The sequence below is a fragment of the Oncorhynchus gorbuscha genome, linkage group LG06 (assembly GCF_021184085.1).
Source record: "Oncorhynchus gorbuscha isolate QuinsamMale2020 ecotype Even-year linkage group LG06, OgorEven_v1.0, whole genome shotgun sequence".
NCBI classification, from domain to species: Eukaryota; Metazoa; Chordata; class Actinopteri; order Salmoniformes; family Salmonidae; genus Oncorhynchus; species Oncorhynchus gorbuscha.
The window spans coordinates 90,271,258-90,291,339 of record NC_060178.1 but is presented as its reverse complement, the minus strand read 5'-3'; the positions used below and the strand labels follow the sequence as shown (position 1 = coordinate 90,291,339).

General features: G+C 43.4%; 2 protein-coding genes across 4 annotated transcripts in view; one reads left to right on the top strand and one right to left on the bottom strand.

The window, feature by feature from the left end:
* The window catches only part of macrod2 (mono-ADP ribosylhydrolase 2), a gene marked incomplete at its 3' end in the record, with an annotated part of 1,344,506 nt that overhangs the window by 211,575 nt on the left and 1,112,849 nt on the right, over positions 1 to 20,082 (top strand). The gene's annotated exons all lie outside the window — the stretch shown is intronic.
* Positions 236 to 16,918, bottom strand: flrt3 (fibronectin leucine rich transmembrane 3). 3 transcript variants are annotated; one of them, XM_046354480.1, is made up of 3 exons: positions 16,563 to 16,918; positions 5,419 to 5,578; positions 236 to 3,117 (listed from the first exon to the last, which is right to left on the bottom strand). In XM_046354480.1, exon 3 carries the CDS (start codon positions 3,059 to 3,061, stop codon positions 1,094 to 1,096), a length of 1,968 nt encoding a protein of 655 aa, XP_046210436.1. In that variant the 5' UTR covers positions 3,062 to 3,117; positions 5,419 to 5,578; positions 16,563 to 16,918; the 3' UTR covers positions 236 to 1,093. The 3 variants fall into 3 exon arrangements, with proteins under 3 accessions (XP_046210436.1, XP_046210435.1, XP_046210437.1); XM_046354479.1 differs by having other exon boundaries at positions 4,664 to 5,578; positions 16,563 to 16,917; XM_046354481.1 differs by lacking the exon at positions 5,419 to 5,578.

Below are 20,082 nucleotides of genomic sequence, written 5' to 3'. Positions count from 1 at the left end.
GTCTGTGTGCTTCATATGGCCTGTGCTGTGTTCTACAGGACTGCTTGACACACATACACACAGGCACTCACTCATGCTCGCAAGCACAATCACAATCACAAGGACACGTGCAGACACACACACAGACACACACGCACACACACGCGCACACACACACACACACACACACACACACACACACACACACACACACACACACACACACACACACACACACACACACACACACACACACACACACACACACACACACACACACACACACACACACACACACACACACACACACACACACACACACACACACACACACACACACACACAAACGTGGTCTACCTGTGCTGTCTCTGTTTCTGTTTTTTCCAAACAGAAAAACTAAATGAATCCACACACTGAACAAAGCATAGATGTAAAGTACGACACCTCCATATCTAGTCCATGTTTCCAGAGATACACCCCTCTGGGTCTCTCTGGCTAGGTACATGTAGGCGACTGCTCTCTGCTTGTCTCTCCTCAGAGGAAGAAGGCAACACGCCTGCTGTCTCGCTGCTTCGCCCTGGTTCTTCTTAGTTAATCAGCTGTGCCCTAGTTTTGATCATCATGTCATTTCTTTTGCCTTTTTGTTGTTATCGAACAGCCACAAAAATAGTGTCAAAGGAATGACCTGTGCTTTATTCTTCAAGTCTGATTGTTCAACACAGCAATGAAAACCCACTTTCACAGTTGACAAGTCATCATATCTCAGTAGAACAGAGTTTGTTTTTATACTTGGTTGTTAGGTAACCTTAAGCCAAAGGAAATACAGTACAAATGACTAAAAACCCCTAAAATATAGAATTGCAGTTTTAATTACAACATCCACTGACCTGCAGCTCAGTGATGGGCCTACTGTTTGCAATGTGAACCATGTTTGTTCTCCTCTTCGTCATAAAATGTCCTTAAATATAAATTATATGGGCAAATGTACAGAAGAACATTGCTTTCCCAATCAGTCTTATAGATCCAGTGTTTTATAACAATATCTTATAGCCACTTAGTTTCAAGTCATCACCGAACGCACTCATTTATAATAAAATGTCCTGCGTTATCAATATCATGAATGGGAGTGGTCTGAATCAGGTATTCCACTGTCTCTGTAGCTCCTGTTGCTAATACTGGTCTCGCTGTGTGGGCTTTTGTACAGACTCAATCCGTTCGGAGGGAAAATCGTATGTATCACAAACTCCTCTTTGGACACGGGCACGGGGTGTATGGGGATCATCTGAAAAGAGGCCTCTCGTATCTCCAAGATCGAGGTATCCTTTTTCGTCCCCGCCTCTGCATAATCGTCCTTCCTCCGTCGGCCCTTGTTGTAGGTGCAATTCCTGGAAAACAGCGAACCCTTCCTGTGCACGTACCAGCACACAAGTGCCAGCATTATCATTGCCAATAGAGCCACAGCCCCTCCGATGATCGCAGCTAAAGGCAGACTGGAATTGTTGTAAGGCTCCTTTTCCTGTTCGCGGTTCAGAGTGGTGGTGGGGTTGTAGGCCTTCAGAGAACTGGTCTCTGTCTCGATGCAAACCGGCGTCTCGTCCGACAGGTAAATGTTGCTGGTCTCCATGGGAACCATGCATATCCTGTATGAGGATTCCGGTTCTAAAGCTGTTAGAAGGTACTCGGTCTTCTCCCCCTGTACGATGGTCTCCGTGATGGAACCGAACGAAGGGTTGTGGCCCAGTTTTAACCAGCTGAGCCTTAGGGCAGTCATGGGTACAGAAACCCTCCAGGAGATGTGCACTGTCTCTGCACTGCTCGACTTCACGCTGATCCTGATGATCTTTCTACCTGATGGTGTCGTAGTACTGCGGTGGTTCTTACTCAGTTCAGGCATTTTCACCACTGGTCTTTTAGTGACAAAGGAGGGCCATTGTGGATGTGAGGGGGGTAAGGTGTTAGAGACGGTGCTGGTCTCGAAGGTAGGGGCCCCCTGGCTCCCGCCCAAGTCAGAGCCTCCACAGTCAAACAAGTCAGTAGACAGATCCTTTATAGCCATGCCCTTCACCTTGTCCGGCCCCTGGCACATAAACCCTCGAACGTTGACTTTTGTCGGCAGCGACCTTAACCAGTCTCTCACCCACTTCATCCGGCAAGTACACTGCCATGGGTTGTTACGGAGCAGGAGCTGCGTGAGGTTATCCAGGTCTTCAAACACTCCTTGAGGCAGACTGCTCAGGTTGTTGCCCGATAGATCCAGCCGATACAGCTGCCTGAGGAAAGCGAAAGCCCCGGCCGGTACCCGGTTGATGTGGTTGTCTTGTAGCTGCAATTTTTCAAGACTGGTTCCCGGTAAATTAGCCGGCGGAGACGTCAGTGTGTTTCTCACCAGGGACAGCTCGGTGAGATTAATCAGGTTGATGAAGGCCATCTCGCCGATGCCACGGTTGTTGAGTAGGTTCCCGTCCAGGACGAGTCTCTTTAGGTTGATCAGGTCCTGGAGGGACGCCTCCGATATCGACGAGATCCGGTTGTCGTCGAAGCGCAGCTCCTCGATGGTCTGCGGAAGGCCAGACGGGATGGTGCTCAGGTGGTTCCTGGACAGAAAAAGTAGTCTCAGGTGGTTGCTGTCCCTGAACGCTCCCTCCTCGATGCTAACCGCCGAGACGGAGTTATCATCCAGGTGTAGCTCCTCGATCAGCGGGATCTGACCCAGCGACGCATGCGTAATCATCCGAATATTATTCTCCTGTAGATGCAGCTCTTTGACTCCTATTGGCAGGTTTTGGGGGAACTCGTCCAGATTATTACAGTACAGATAGATCTTCTCAACATTGCTTAGCCTCTTCAGATCGGTGGGGATACCAGCACTCTTGATCCTGTTGTTTTGGAGGAAGAGTACAGTAGCATCCAGTGGAATGCCGGTAGGAATAGAGGTGAGGCCTCGATCATTACAGTAGATGAAGGTCCCATCACACCGGCAGGCCGATGGGCAGGAGGCTGAGGTCACCAGAGGGTTAGCCAGACCCAAGAGTAGTCCTACTCTGGTCAGGAAGAGGAGGAAGTTCTTGCATTGGGCGGTCATCTTGTTTGGAGGTTGTGGCGTCTGGTGTAGTCTGGCAGTGTGATCACTCAGGAACCCTTAGGGAGGAGACAGAAGGGTAAAGTTAATGCACAAGGCCTTTAAAAGGAAGCCAACATTCTTGTTTCTAGTAATTGCTGTTTGCTTGAATTGTTGCCTCAAGCTCTTTCCGCAATAAACGTTCTGCAATATATTATATTGTTTGTAGGCCCTATGCAGACTATTAAATTGATATAAATTGTTACTATTATGATTTACCAAACATAGAAAATGAATTAAAGCAACTAGCGAGGCTAAAACTAGTTTGAGTGCAAAAGTGCTGTTTTCAAGGAACACACATAGCATTAGTACATACATTCCCATTAGACTCTAGAAACTTCACAAGTTTACAATGTTTTTCCCTTTTCCTCATTTCTTGTTTGTAGATAAGAAAATCCTTTAACATCTGGCCTCTCTTCTGAATTCAATCCCTGTGCTTGGGCTTTAGCTTGTAAAATGTAATAGCTTGGCCTTGGTTGTTTTACACGTTTCTGTATCTTTCTCAAGGCTGCCTTTCATTGCTGCCAGAGTGTGTGTGTGTGTGTGTGTGTGTGTGTGTGTGTGTGTGTGTGTGTGTGTGTGTGTGTGTGTGTGTGTGTGTGTGTGTGTGTGTGTGTGTGTGTGTGTGTGTGTGTGTGTGTGTGTGTGTGTGTGTGTGTGTGTGTGTTGCGTGCGTGCGTGCGTGCGTGTGTGTTGTGTGGGGGGGGGGGGGTAAATGAACTGTTGTGGAAACATCTCTCTTGCTCTCTGTCTTACATTCGTACATTAATCTGGCCCGGAGCTCACAAGGTGGAAGAAACATTTCTATTTACAGTAGCTAAAGGAGAAAAACAGAAAACATTCCTCAAGAAATAACCGTGTCAGTAGAACAAGTCTTCTGAGGGAGATTCTTTGCATTGCTGGTCAGATTCCTAGGTAGCAGTGGCAGTGCTTTGCAGACTCAATACCAAATGTGGAACGATGTAAACCAAACTGCACTCATCAGTCATCCATTCACTAACTACATGGCTGAACTGTTCAGTGCTTGGCTGTGACTGGTAGCAATAACTGATTTAGAGCAGTTAATATTGCATGAATAATCACATTTAAGTTACCTTTTAGCACAGCAGTATATTTGTAAGTAGAAGTTGTCATGTGCTGGTTCTCTATATACAGCCACAAACACCAAGGAAACAACAAACTATTTCTTAACTTGCACTGCAACAACAAGAGGTCATGACCTCAAATTAATATGGCAAAACAGTAGGTGCAAACTGCTTGTCTGTCTTTCTCCTTTAGTTTATACTGTGACCAGTGAAGTGTGGTTTCCCTTTTAATTAGACAAGTACTGATTTATTACTTTAATTAAGCATTCATGTACTGACCTCTCCTTCCACCACGTCTCATTAGAAAACACACACACCCACACACACACACACACACACACACACACACACACACACACACACACACACACACACACACACACACACACACACACACACACACACACCATTATTAGAAACCTTGGTTTGGTCAGTGAGGCGTAAAGAAGCCACAGCCAACATCCAATCATAGCTGTCATACCTGAAGGATCCGTAAATAATCCTTCTGCAGCCACACAAGAATCCTTTCCCCATCCAGCAGATGGAGATGTATGTTGAAATCTTTTCTATGAATCCTTTTCAGAAAGGAAATGTTTATTAGCGTAGTAAGAGAGAGAAGGTCTTTGCTTATACCCTTGGTTATATTGTGACCCGGGTCAGTGTGTTTGAACTAAACTGATCCGTGTTTGTTCGCTGACCCTCCTCTTGTGTTGTCAGCCCTGCTCAGGCCTCTCAGGCCATCAAAGGTTTTGCCATGGAAGATAAGCCAGTAGAAAAAGCATCTCCACTCAGACTGAAAGACAAAGCTGCAGTCTTCCTCCTCTCAAAAGCACAAGATTTCGGGGGGTGGGGGGTAATATTAAAAAGAAACGTCCCAATGGTAGTAGTAGTAGTAGTAGTAGTATAGCCCTTGTATCGTCCAACTCAGCAACTCCAATAACCCCAAATGAGATTTCTTTGTGTTACATAGAGGCCCCCTCCTCTTAGGGTAGAGATTTGAAGCTGAGGTTAGGTCCTCTCAGGAAAGGGGAGGGTAACTCCAGCAGGCTCTCCACAGAAAAGAAAAGAATACCCAAAGCTAGACTGAGCCATGCCAATACCAACCCTGCTTCCTAAGACTCACTCCAGGGCTGTATCACTTATGTACTCCAGCCTTGCAGGAAACCCAGAATGGCGTTTTCCATGAATCCAGGGCTAGGGAAGTTCTAGATACTCCAGTAACAGAGTGGTACGTACTCCTCAGGAGACCTGTGGACGGCAGGACAATGGTCCGATCGCTTCTCCCAGGCCCAGCCTCGTAGTAGCTTGTTCCCTTATGGTCACACACCTGCTCTCTGGACCATGCTGTGTCCTGCTTCTATTCCTGTACCCACACTATTCTGCATTGGTTGGTTCTCTGAAAAACAGCCAAAGAAACAAAGATCAACGTTATTTAACATCCATAGGCTATTAGCAATCAATGTAACATCTGTCAGACAGACAGTGTCTGTAAGTATGAGGAGTGAAGGGAAATCAATGTAACATCTGTCAGACAGACAGTGTCTGTAAGTATGAGGAGTGAAGGGAAATCAATGTAACATCTGTCAGACAGACAGTGTCTGTAAGTATGAGGAGTGAAGGGAAATCAATGTAACATCTGTCAGACAGACAGTGTCTGTAAGTATGAGGAGTGAAGGGAAATCAATGTAACATCTGTCAGACAGACAGTGTCTGTAAGTATGAGGAGTGAAGGGAAATCAATGTAACATCTGTCAGACAGACAGTGTCTGTAAGTATGAGGAGTGAAGGGAAATCAATGTAACATCTGTCAGACAGACAGTGTCTGTAAGTATGAGGAGTGAAGGGAAATCAATGTAACATCTGTCAGACAGACAGTGTCTGTAAGTATGAGGAGTGAAGGGAAATCAATGTAACATCTGTCAGACAGACAGTGTCTGTAAGTATGAGGAGTGAAGAGAAATCATTGGGAAACGTCCCGGGTTAAAAGTAATGCACTTTATAGGGAATAGGGGTCCATTTGAGACACAGATTTCAAGGTTAATGGATGTCATATGGCTTGCTGCCTGGCCTAAATGCAAAGAAACACACAGCATGGTGCCATTAAGTCTACCTCTGTCTGTGGAACTCCTTCCTTCACTCTCATCAAACAATGCATGTCTTTTTTAATTATAGAGGACAATGCTTTAGGGAAATTCAGATTTAATGAAAGGTGGATTCAGAATTCTCTAACAGAGAAGAGGTTGTGAAGATCCTATTTATTCTATGTTGAATCTCTGTATATGCTAAATCTCTGTATAGGTTAAATCTCTGTATAGGCTAAATCTCTGTGTATGCTAAATCTCTGTGTAGGCTAAATCTCTGTATAGGCTAAATCTCTATGTAGGCTAAATCTCTGTATAGGCTAAATCGTGAGGAATACAACATCTAACAACAGTACACATGGTATGAACACTAGCCGGGATGAGATGGGTTTGCTTATGGGAGTTGAGTCAGAGCCCCTAAAGCTTATTAAATGTATCTGTAGATCAGGGGGATTTATTTAGCTTTGCCTGAATTAGCCTGGGAGAAAAGCCTGTGCTGCTTCTCTTTCATAGTAGACATAGTTGGTGAGACCCAGATTAACCGCTGTGTTCACTGTGGATTTTTATTTTTAAAAGATAAAACGTTTTTCTCCCCCCTAGCAGCTTGCTCAACCGTGATTGTGTGCATTGCCCTTTCCACCCCCCACCCCTAATATCAGCCCCTCCACACCAGCACCCCCCTCCCATCTTTTCTGTGGTGATGGTAGAAAAGAATGTCTTTCCATATGAAAAGTGTCAGTGATCTAGACCCCTGTTTCCCTCTTGTTCCCTCCTGTCTTGCTCAGTTCACTGCCTCAGCTGACACTGCTTCGTTTTTCAACCGGAGCTGATGCTTCATTCTGGGCTATGTCCTAAATGGCACCCTATTCCCTATATAGTGCAGTACTTTTTCAAAAGTAGTGCACTATATAGGGAATAGGGTGCCATTTGGGACGAAGACTTGGCCTCTGAGTTTCTGACTAAGATTAAAGAATGCAATCTGCTCTGTTCTCAGAAAAGAAAAGGGGTCGCTTCTAGACAGAAGCTATGACCAGGGCAACACGCCCCTGAGCAAGGCCCCCTAAGGCGGCCTCTCTTGCTCCTGAGTGAAATGAAACTCCCTCCTCTGTTCACACTGCTCAGAAATGTACATGTGAGATAAAGCTCATTTGAAAGGCTCATGAATACAACTGGGCCAGCCACCCTACCCGTGTTCCAGCATCACCTTTCGCCCTTACTTTCACCCTACCCTCCCTCAATCCCTCACTCAATCCCTCTCTCACACACACTCTCTCCCTCACACACACACACTCAATCCCTCCCTCACACACACACACTCTCTCTCTCACACACACACACTCTCCCCCTCACACACACACACTCTCTCCCTCACACACACACACACTCTCTCCCTCACACACACACACTCAATCCCTCCCTCACACACACACACTCTCTCTCTCTCACACACACACACTCTCTCCCTCACACACACACACTCAATCCCTCCCTCACACACACACACTCTCTCTCTCACACACACACACTCTCTACTTCTATCCTCGTGGGGACCTAAAATGTATTTCCATTCAATTCCCTATTTTCCCTAACAGTTTAACCTAACCCTTACCCTAGCGTCAACCCTAAACTTAACCCGTAACCCTAACCCAAAACATAACTCCTAACCACTAACCACTAACGCCTAACCCTAATCTTAGCCCTAACCCTAATTGTAACCCTAAACCTAACTCCTAAACTTCAAATAGCCTTTGTTCTCATGGGGATGTGGGAAATGTCCCCACGAGGGAGAATTTTCCTTGTTTTATTATCCTTGTGGGGACGTTGGCGGATTTTAGGTCCCCACAAGGAAAGAAAGACCAACCCATACAGACACACACACACATCCTCTCTTTTAACAACCTACTACTATGAATGCACCTTATATTAAACCTGGCCCGCTGGTGTTAAAAATAGAACTTACTCTGCCAAGTTAATGTTGTGTTTCCACTGACAACACAATGGCATTATGTCCTTACATGTACCTCGCTCTAATCTCTGCTAAAGAGTGTGTGTGTGTGTGTGTGTGTGTGTGTGTGTGTGTGTGTGTGTGTGTGTGTGTGTGTGTGTGTGTGTGTGTGTGTGTGTGTGTGTGTGTGTGTGTGTGTGTGTGTGTGTGTGTGTGTGTGTGTGTGTGTGTGTGTGTGTGTGTGTGTGTGTGTGTGTGTTCCATTAGCTGCCATTTAAGTGTGCTCCTGTAGAACATGGACGAGAGTGGGCAATTTAACACCTGTAGCCTATGGAGAAGATTATGGAAATGAGAGGCTTGTAACCCGATTACAGCTCCAGTCCTGAGATGCTGCTGCCTGATGACCACACACACACACACACACACACACACACACACACACACACACACACACACACACACACACACACACACACACACACACACACACACACACACACACACACACACACACACACACACACACAGTCTTGTACAGCTGAACTTGTGGGGGGACACAATTCAGTCCCATTAAAAATCCTATTTTCCCATAACCCTAAACCTATGAGTACTCTTACCTGAACCTTAACCCAAAAACCTAACCTTAACCCTAACCCTAACCCTAACCCTAAACCTAAACCTAACTCAAGCTCCGAACCCTAAAACTAACCCAAGCTCCGAACCCTAAACCTAACTCAAGCTCCTAACCCTAAACCTAATTCTAATTCTCACCCTAAACCTAACTCAAGCTCCTAACCCTAAACCTAATTCAAATTCTCACCCTAAACCTAACTCAAGCTCCTAACCCTAAACCTAATTCTAAACCTAATTCTAATTCTCACCCTAACACTATTTCTAATCTTAACCCTAAACCTAATTCTAATTCTCACCCTAACACTATTTCTAATCTTAACCCTAAACCTAATTCTAATTCTCACCCTAACACTAGTTCTATTCTTAACCCTAAACCTAATTCTAATTCTCACCCTAACACTAGTTCTAATCTTAACCCTAAACCACCTAGAAATAGAATTTGACCTTGTGGGGACCAACAAAATGTCCCCAGCTGGTCACATTTTTGTTTGTTTACTATTCTTGTAAGGACTTCTGGTCCACACTGACACACCTCTCTCTCTCTCTCTCTCTCTCTCTCTCTCTCTCTCTCTTAATTCAATTTCAATTCAATTTAAGGGGCTTTATTGGCATGGGAAACATATGTTTACATTGCCAAAGCAAGTGAAATAGAAAATAAACAGAAGTTAAATAAACAATTTAAAAAATGAACAGTAAACATTAAACTCACAGAAGTTCCAAAAGAATAAAGACATTTCAAATGTCATATTATGTGTTGTAACGATGTGTTGCTCTCATAGAGAGAGACAAAGATAAAGGATTTGACTTTCTTTGTACATATACTGATTAATATGATGGAGCAGTCTTCCTGGCTTGTCACCCAGTCTCACCCTGACATGATGACTGCCCCTGACTCAGTGTCCAGCCTACAGTGAAAGGAACAGGTGACTTGTTACTAATGTAAGACTGACGCTAGTCCATGTGCACAGGGCTGGGGAAAGACCCAACATTTATTTTGCATGATGCACTGAACCTAGAGTCCCTTTTTAAAAAGAGTTGCTATTATTGGGAGAGTTCTGGGAATAGGTTAGAGTTCTGGCTGAGGTGGTGTTTGTTTAGGTGGTGTGGTCTGTTTAATAGTATTGTAGCAGGGGGGGTCCTGAGACTTTTTTTGTGGTGTGCTACCGGGTAGTGTTCCTCTCTGAACCAAGTAGGGGCTATCCTTCACGGTTAGTGCAGAGCTTGAGTCCTTGGCCTGGTTGGCTGGTTGGCTTCTTGGCTGCCTTTTTCCACGCTTATTGGGTTTCTCACCGGGGTGGCTTCATTCTATTGTTCATTACAAGACAAGCAGGAGATGTGAGGGGATTTGGATTAGATGTTCAAAGGTTTTGGTCAATCCTTTTAATAGCGTTCTCATATTTGAATTCATTCATTTTGTAGAGCTTTGTTTTTATACTGTATAGTTTGTTTTGATCTATCGACACAAACACACACACATCCACTTCTTCCCCAACACACACACACACACACACACACACACACACACACACACACACACACACACACACACACACACACACACACACACACACACACACACACACACACACACACACACACACACACACACACACACACACACACACACATCCACTTCTTCCCCACACACACACACACACACACACACACACACACACACACACACACACACACACACACACACACACACACACACACACACACACACACACACACACACACACACACACACACACACACACACACACACACACACACACACACACACACATCCACTTCTTCCCCAACACACACACCAATGTTTTTAACAGTGATGTGAGGTGGAAAAGGGTGCAAGGTTTTTTGGGTGATGGATGTCTCTCCCTATCATCCTAATAAGCTCCTCCTATAGACGGCAGGAGATTTTTGTAAACCGCCATAACCGGCTTCCGCTCCACTGAATGTGGACTAGCAAAATTTGTATGATTGTGTGTTGACACACACACACACACACACACACACACACACACACACACACACACACACACACACACACACACACACACACACACACACACACACAGACACACACACTTTCAGCTAGCGGAGGGAAAGATAATGTCAGAGACTGACACAAAACCACAGGACGTGATAGATTATAGCCACAGCTAGAGAGATTTAAGTCTAGAATAACAAGTCTTGCATCCAAAATGGTAACCCATTCCCTATATACACTAGAGCCCTATGAGCCCTGGTCAAAATTAGTGCACTATATTGGGAATGTACAGATGTAGGATCTTAATTTGATCACTCTGGTGCAGGGGAAATGTTAAATTCGTAGTGTATTTTAAGTTTAAAAGGGATTTGGAAGTTTGTCATTTCCACTTTGAAATTTCAGATGTAATTTTCCCTTACGAATAATGTATCAACCCTTACAAACATGTCCGTTAATTATAATCCACATAATAAATCACATGTCCTGTTGCTGCAGGATTATTTTTATGCTGTATCAAACTGGCTCAAATGAAGATCCTAGATCTGTAGTTCCATTTGCGACGCAGCCAAGGGTCTAAGACATATGCTCTCTGGACACAGATCCCAGAGAGAAACAAAGAGATCTGTGAAAACTGAAGCAATTTGGAAACAATTTCATGGCTGTCAAGAAGTATTTTAGATTAAAACGTCTTTTTTAAGTTTCTTTACAAAGTAAGTGATAAAATGACATGGACTGAATTATTAGAGGAAACAGTTAAAATGACCAAAGTTTCTGTGGTTAAATATTCACGAGTTATAGAATGAATTTAAATCACTGTATAGTTCTCCATTGGGAAATCAATGATGTATTTGTACGTGTTGTAGGTTATTTAATTCGATCACAACATAGTTCTAGATAGATTGCAGCTATACACATGGCATGCTATGGAAATACTGTTGGTTGGTCAGAAGCTTAGAAGTGAGGCTGAGTCTTGCATTTAACATCTTGGAAGATAAATATATATTTTAGGCAAAAGGAAAAACAACAACCATAGAATTTAGAATTCCCATTTTCATTTGTTTTAGAAGGTAGACTGTAGGTTATACCTTTTATTGATGTTTACCCTGACTGTCAGTTTATTTATTTTGTTTCCTTTCTGCTTCTGGCTTTGATTTTAGAGGAACAGATTTTTTATTCTTTAGGATAAATAATAGATTATTTTACTGTACCCCCAGGCACCTTCGCCAGCTGTCTCCATTTGTCACTATTCTAAGTCATTGTTAGAAAAAGAGAAAGTGTGAGCGAGGAGGACCGCATAGGGCCTACTGTGGAGCTACTGGGGCCCACTGGGTCTTACCCAGGCCTACTGGGGTGCACAGACACAAAAGAACATTCATGAATGCATCTGAATTCACAGTGAGGGAGACAGACAGGCAGGCCGTGTTTCAGAAAGATAATCTATCATAGTTTAGTTTCAGGGATTTAGGTTTTGGTGCGTAACCTCCCTTCTGTTGTTATCGGTTAGATGGGATGAACAACAACACTGTTACCAGACCATTTGGGGCTATAGAGCAGAGAGAGAGGGGATAGAGGAGGAAAGGGCTCTGGGGATGACAGGGGGTCTATAGAAGAGAGAGTGAGATAGAGAGAGAGCGAGAGTGAGGTCTGTGGTAGACGGGTGTCTCTCCATTGTAACACTCTAAAAGGAAAGCCAGATCAGTCTGTTGCTGCAGCAGCTGCATGCTTTTTACCACATGGGGGTGGTAGGCACTGCAAGATGGAGGAACCAGCCGTGTGTGTGTGTGTGTGTGTGTGTGTGTGTGTGTGTGTGTGTGTGTGTGTGTGTGTGTGTGTGTGTGTGTGTGTGTGTGTGTGTGTGTGTGTGTGTGTGTGTGTGTGTGTGTGTGTGTGTGTGTGTGTGTGTGTGTGTGTGTGTGTGTGTGTGTGTGTGTGTGTGTGGACTGTTGCACTTCTGGTGCTTGGCTGTGTAGGTTGTAATCGGCTAACAGAACCACTGTCAAGGAATGGGGCCTCCTACTGTTCTAAAGGACAGCAGGAATGGGCATGGACAGGCAGGGCCTTAGCTTATTATACTGTAGGCCCTTTAGCCTTCATTCCATGTTAACGCTCACATATTTGACTCAAGCAAATGAAAGGAATTGGGGTGCTTTGTGAGAAAAGCTCATTTTCCTTCTTGCCTTTTACATTTCTCTTCTTTATTCTCTTTATCTCTCAGTATAATTAGTGATTTCATTCTGGTGGGATTGGAATTGGTGATTAAAAATAGCCTTATTGTTTCATTAATGATGGATGGAATTGAATTAGGCCTCAATTTTGAGAATACGATTACAAATATAGAGAATAATTGATTGGATTTAGAAGTATTGTAAAGGGCCTATCTAATTCTAAAAATGACCGCCTCAGTTTAGTCAAAATAAAAAGTTAAAGCAGAAAATGTAGAATATCTCTATCTAATATATGTCTAGTAGATGACACGTGCATGTATGGTTGAACGTGATGTAAAGGGACTATCTATTTCTAATCATTACTTCCTCCGTTTAGTCAAAATGTCCAAGTTATTCTCAGTCCTTTGTCTAGATAAACACATGTCTGTAGTGACCTGGTTAGCCAACTAGACTGATCTAATCCAGTTAAGGAGATTCTTCCCTGTGAAAACCAATTGACCAGTGACTTTGCCCTGGGGCAGTCCACACAGTAGAACAATAGGCTAGCTCTGTCTCCCTACCCTGCGTGACTGACAGACTGATGTAAACAGACCAGGCTACTTGTCAATAGCTAGTAGCCATTTTGTTTTTTTTAAATCAGTGATTAAGACTTGCTTTCATTAGTGTAGCCTGGAGCAGTGTATTGCTAAATAGAATGATCTGGTATAGGCTACTGGAATCAGACATGCTCTTGTTTTGACCTGTTTTATTTCAGCTATCTGCCAATAGCTAATGTTTTGTTTCAATCTGTCGGGTATTACAGCAAAGTTACCTTTCAAGGAATTCCTTTTAAATGTGTAATCAGTTTGTATATTGAAACTACAGGCCTAGACATGGTGGTTTTGATGTCCAGTTGTTTCTAATGTGAATTGTGTCCTGAATAGTGGATTGGGACTTAAACACCATTTCACCTAGATCAATGGCTGAGTTAATTTCTTCACCCGATAGGCCTATTGCCCAACTACATGTCACCTGGCTTGCTGCCTTAGATGTTAGCAAATAACCAAGTCCTCAATACACACATAGGCTATGTCCCTATAACAAACCTTTTGATCCCAGGAGAGGAAGCAAAACACCATTTCCAGTAGCAGTGTTCATGCTACACTCTTAGAAAGAAGGGTTCCAAAAGGGTTCTTCAGTTGTCCCCATAGAAGAACCCTTTTTGGTTCCAGGTAGAACCCTTTTGGATTCCATCTAAAGTTCTAACTGGAACCAAAAGGGTTCTACCTGGAACCAAAACGGGTTAACCAATGGGGACAGCCGAAGAACCCCTTTAGATTCTAGATAGCACCTTTTTTTCTAAGAATGTTCGTTTAAAAAAAATCATAGATAAATAGCCAATACAAATGAAATCAAATTGTATTCGTCACATGCGCTGAATAGAGTAGACCTTACCGTGAAATGCATACTTACAAGCCCTTAACCAAACAATGCGGTTTTAACAGAAGTAAGAACACCTGATTATTTAGTAGGCCTAATGCGCAGTTTAGTAACCTTGTGGTAATATTAGATATTATTAGATAAATAGTCAATATCATTATTTTGATAATCCGTAGGATAAACTAGAGAATGCCAATTAAGACTGGACTTTCATTCACACTGACTACGCATCGTCTAATAGGCAAGCTACATACAGTATGTTGATCATAGGCTTAACATTAGTGTGGGAATCTGTTTGATGGAGACCTATTAAACCGATTATATAACCGGCTCAATCAGATTATGCTGGTGTTATCATCTAACCAAACCGCGCTTCATTTTTTCTGCTCTACTCTTATGGATAGAGACTATAGGTCATTATCTTAAGAAATATGTGATTGGGACATGAACGAGCTATGATGTTGTCTCTAGCTTATCACCATCTATTTTATGGCGTATAATACGAACATAACTGACTCAAGAGCATAGGGTTGGCGTGAAAAACAACGCACCGATATGTGAGCACGCTCCGGGGATGTGGCTATGGCATGCGGAGAGGGAGAGGAGCTTGTGTGTTTTTTTGCGCACACAGAAATAACACACCACACATTGAAATGCAGCTCGGCTACCCCTAACACCACTTGTGGTGATAACGCACATGATGCACATGGAACATTCCCTCCCAAAAGTCGAGTTGATCCATGTCGCTGAGCTTTTTGTAGCGGTGGGAGAGAAGAGAAGAGCGAGACAAACTCCCACCGTCTGCGAGAGCTGCATTTAGCGGAGTTTTCCCATCGTCTTAAGCTGCCCTCCGTGACAAACCTCCGCTCTCCTTCTCTACCAGATCAGCATCGTAATTTAATACACTCACTGGGGTGTCTTCCAGCTTCTCCGAAGCTTGCTAGGCTACACTCTTAGAAAAAAAAGGTGTTATCTAGAACCCAAAGGGGTTCTTCGGCTGTCCCCATAGTGGAACCCTCTGAATAACCATTTTGTTCCTAGGTAGAACCATATAGACTTCCCTGTAGAATCCTTTCCACAGAGGGTTCTACCTGGAACCAAAAAGAGTTGTACCTGGAACCAAAAATGGTTATCCTATGCGGGCAGCCGAAGAACCCTTTTGGAAGCCTTTTTTCTAAGAGTGCCAGATGCTTAGACCGTTCATTCTTCCCAGATATACCACTGTAAAAGTTTACAGTGTAGTGTTTGTCTTTTATGCAGTTATATCTCAACGATTCATTCCATTATATATGCACCTTCAGAATCCCTCAGTAGGCTATCCATTTGTAATTTGAAAGTTATCGTACTGAATACGGGATAGAATGATAACTCCGCGGTCCCTGTTGCTTCCTTCCGCGGAGGAGTTGAGGGGGTTTGGATAAAGACTTTATTTATCCGGATCAGTCTAGTCAGCCAGCCGTATGAACGAGCTTGCGGAGCGTCATTGCGGTACTCCGTCTTCGTGGTTGGTAGAGCTACTTGCAATGCGGAGAGAGGGACAGACAGACACGGAGGAAAAGGCTGCATTGCCGCCAGAGGTAAAATTGAGCTGCGAGCTGCTGGTTTCTCTCGGAACGTATCGTCTACCCTATCAGAGAAAATATGCATTTGGCAAGTGACACACGTATAGCAAAGGAGCCTGATGTGTTGGAAAGTAACTAGAAAATTAGGAATATTAAGGAATAATCTAAGTGTTTTAGTTTAATTTAGTGCTCTATATTCTGCTTAATGATAAACTCTCCAGAACGAGCTTGGTTTTGCTGTTGTGAGCTGTGTGGTTGAATTATAGGCTAAACAACCACATGCATACATTTGTTCTGTTATTTGGTGTAAAATGCCCTCTTAATCGCTCACCATCATATTCAAAAACAGATTTTTAAAAATACATTTGATTATGAAAGAAAACCGATAGCCTAGTGACAAGGCATAAACCCACAGCGGCAGAATTATTTATGATGGAACATGTATGCAGCGGTCCTCATTTGAAATAACCAGAAATAGATTTATTCAAATCTTCTCACTTTTTTATTTCCTTCTATAGAAAAAGGGGGATACAGGAAAAGAGAAATGCCATAGAACTCCAGCACAACATTTAAGACACTTACCTCCTGAATGAACCAAGAAGTAAAAAAAACAAATAAATATCCTCTCTAGAAAAGCAGTCTGTAAAATAGAATATATTCCAATCCAAAACAGGGAGGATAGAGAATATCTTCAGATCCAAAAAGCCCAGTCTTGAACACCAACCGAATGCTTCAGTATAGCTCTGGTATCAGTTCTGTAGTCTGTCTGAAGCTGTAGCAGCAGTACTGGTCTGGTGTGTGTTTATTGGTCCTCACATACACACCACATACACACTCCAGTCCGCTGGCTGTGGTAAAGAGCCCAGGAATCGCAGGACAGATCGCTTGGGCAGAGCGCACTACAAGTGTGAACTTACATCAGCCTCTAGCGCTTCAATAGAGCTAGATAGATAGATGTCACCTGGGGGAGGGGCCTCGCTCGCTCTCCCGAGCTTGCTCGGTCCCCTCTCCCTCTCCCCTCTCTCTCTCTCTCTCTCTCTCTCTCTCTCTCTCTCTCTCTCTCTCTCTCTCTCTCTCTCTCTCTCTCTCTCTCTCTCTCTCTCTCTCTCTCTCTCTCTCTCTCTCTCTCTCTCTCTCTCTCTCTCTCTCTCTCTCAGTGGTTGAGGGCGCAGTGTTATGTAAAGCCGCTAGGGGGAGTAGAAGAAAGGGATTGGACGTTCTGAGCCTATCGTATGCGAAGTGTGTGTGTAGCGGTAAACAGCAGTGAGAAGATGATGCTGCTCTGAAAGGAGAGGAAACGAGAGTACGCGCATTGCCCTGACAGAGGGAGAGGATGGGAGTGTGTCAGGGAAATGTGGGTTGTACCGTATGTTTCACTTTTGTTTATAATCTATTTCACTTGCTTTGGCAATGCAAACATATGTTTCCCATGCCAATAAAGACCCTTAAATTGAAATTGAATTGAAATTGAAAGAGGGAGAGAGAGAAGGAGAAGATTCTTATCACTGTCAAATATGGGATACATACACTACCGTTGAAACGTTTGGGGTCACTTAGAAATGTCCTTGTTTAAGAAAGAAAATAACGTTTTTTTTATTGTAGCTGGAAACAGGATATTTTGTTATGGAGTACAGAGGCCCATTATCAGCAACCATCACTCCTGTGTTCCAATGGCACGTTGTGTTAGCTAAATAGTATGTGTAAAACACCAGTCTCAACGTCAACAGTGAAGAGGCGACTCCGGGTGCTGGCCTTCTAGGCAGAGTTCCTCTATCCAGTGTCTGTGCTCCTTTGCCCATCTTAATATTTTCTTTTTATTGGCCAGTCTGAAATATGGCTTTTTCTTTGCCTCTTCCCTGTTGACATTGAAACTGGTGTTTTGCTGGTACTATTTAATGAAGCTGCCAGTTGAGGACTTGTGAGACATCTGTTTCTCAAACTAGACACTGTAATGTACTTGTCCTCTTGCTCAATTGTTCACCATGGCCTCCCACTCCTCTTTCTATTCTGGTTAGAGCCAGTTTTTGCTGTTCTGTGAATGAAGTCGTACACAGCATTGTACCAGATCTTCAGTTTCTTGGCCAATTTTCACATGGAATAGCCTTACTTTCTCAGAACAAGAATAGACTGATGAGTTTCAGAAGAATGCTTCTGTTTCTGGCCATTTTGAGCCTGTAATCGAACCCACAAATGCTGATGCTCCAGATACTCAACTAGTCTCAAGAAGGCCAGTTTTATTGCTTCTTTAATCACAACAACAGTTTTCAGCTGTGCTAACATAATTGCATAAGGGTTTTCTAATGATCAATTAGCCTTTTAAAATGATCAACTTAGATTAGCTAACACACCGTGCCATTGGAACATAGGAGTGATGGTAGCTGATAATGGGCCTCTGTACGCCTATGTAGATATTCCATAAAAAAATCACCCGTTTCCAGCTACAATAGTCATTTACAACATTAAAATGTCTACACCCCAAACTTTTCAACGGTAGTGTATGTTTTTTATGTGGTGTGTATCAGTACAAAGTAATAAAGCAATGGGCAAAAACTGGAAAGAGTGTGTGTTTCAGTCAAACAAGTGTTGTGTGAAAGCTGCACGTGTAGATGAAAGGTGTGTGTGTGTGTGTGTGTGTGTGTGTGTGTGTGTGTGTGTGTGTGTGTGTGTGTGTGTGTGTGTGTGTGTGTGTGTGTGTGTGTGTGTGTGTGTGTGTGTGTGTGTGTGTGTGTGTGTGTGTGTGTGTGTGTGTGTGTGTGTGTGTCTGTGCTCATTTGATGCATATATTTAGCACACTGTGTTTTGTGCCTCTGCCACACACACCTGAGTCTCTGTGAGTTCGTCTGTTCTGCTTCTGTCTCTGCTTCCACTGTTTCGAGTTGTGTTTTCATGTCTTAATGAATTCAAACTGAGGGTGTGGACTCTGGTACCACACAGCAGCAGTGAGTCAGCCTGTTAGTAGAGGTTCTGCTGCAGGGTTGACCCAGGCCCTGTTTGTGTGTGTGTGTTCTCCCGAAGAGAGGATCCAGGACCATGTACCATGTACTTCATAAAGTATTCAGACCCCTTGACCTTTTCAACATTTTGTTAGTTTACAGCCTTATTCTAAAATTGATTCAATTGTGTTTTTTCTTCATCAATCTACACATAATACCCCATAATGACAAGCAAAAACAGTTTTTTAGAAATGTTTGCTAATTTCTTTAAAAAAGGTAAGCATGCCTTGGGGGTATGATATTTGTGCATCTGTTACTTTCTCACTCATTATTATTCACGGTTAATTCAGGATTATTCGTAATCATGGTAGCATCCACATTAATGTAGAAGTGTTTAGAACCATTATTTTCTTATTTACAATAAAAGTGACTTCAAAATGACCCAATGCATTATTTACCATTCAATTCTATTTGGCACAAAATAATCCTAAACAACCAAAACAAACTGGAAATGCATCCAACAAGTTTGTAAATTCACAAGCTTGATGAAGCCATTTCATGCTCGTAATATACTAAACCTTTGACCACTTTAACACATATGAGTGAATTTGTCCCAATACATTTGGTGCCCTGAAATGGGGGGGACTATGTACAAAAAGTGCTGTCATTTCTAAATGGTTCCCCCGAAATGAATGACAATACGCTCAAATGACATCTGCCAGTCTGTAACGCTCTGGGCGTAGTGGGTGCAAAGTCAGGCGCAGGAAGCTGAGAGTTCAGGGTAGTGCTTTTAATTGCACACCCCATGAAACACAGGGCACACACAAAACACTGGGACTCAAACAGTCCGGAGAAAACCCCACAAATGAAACACGTCAACATCGAACGTGCACAGTAGCAACTCAAAACAATCCCGCACAAAGAGCAGGAGGGCCTACTGGTTAACATAGCCCGGCTAATCAGCCTACACACAAAACAATCCCACATAAAGAGCAGGAGGGCCTACTGGTTAACATAGCCCGACTAATCAGCCTACACACAAAACCATCCCACACAAAGAGCAGGAGGGCCTACTGGTTAACATAGCCCGACTAATCAGCCTACACACAAAACAATCCCGCACAAAGAGCAGGAGGGCCTACTGGTTAACATAGCCCGGCTAATCAGCC

What these genes read in the sequence shown, in the direction of transcription:
- flrt3 (XM_046354480.1), bottom strand. Translation starts at nt 3,061, where the DNA reads ATGACCGCCCAATGCAAGAACTTCCTCCTCTTCCTGACCAGAGTAGGA.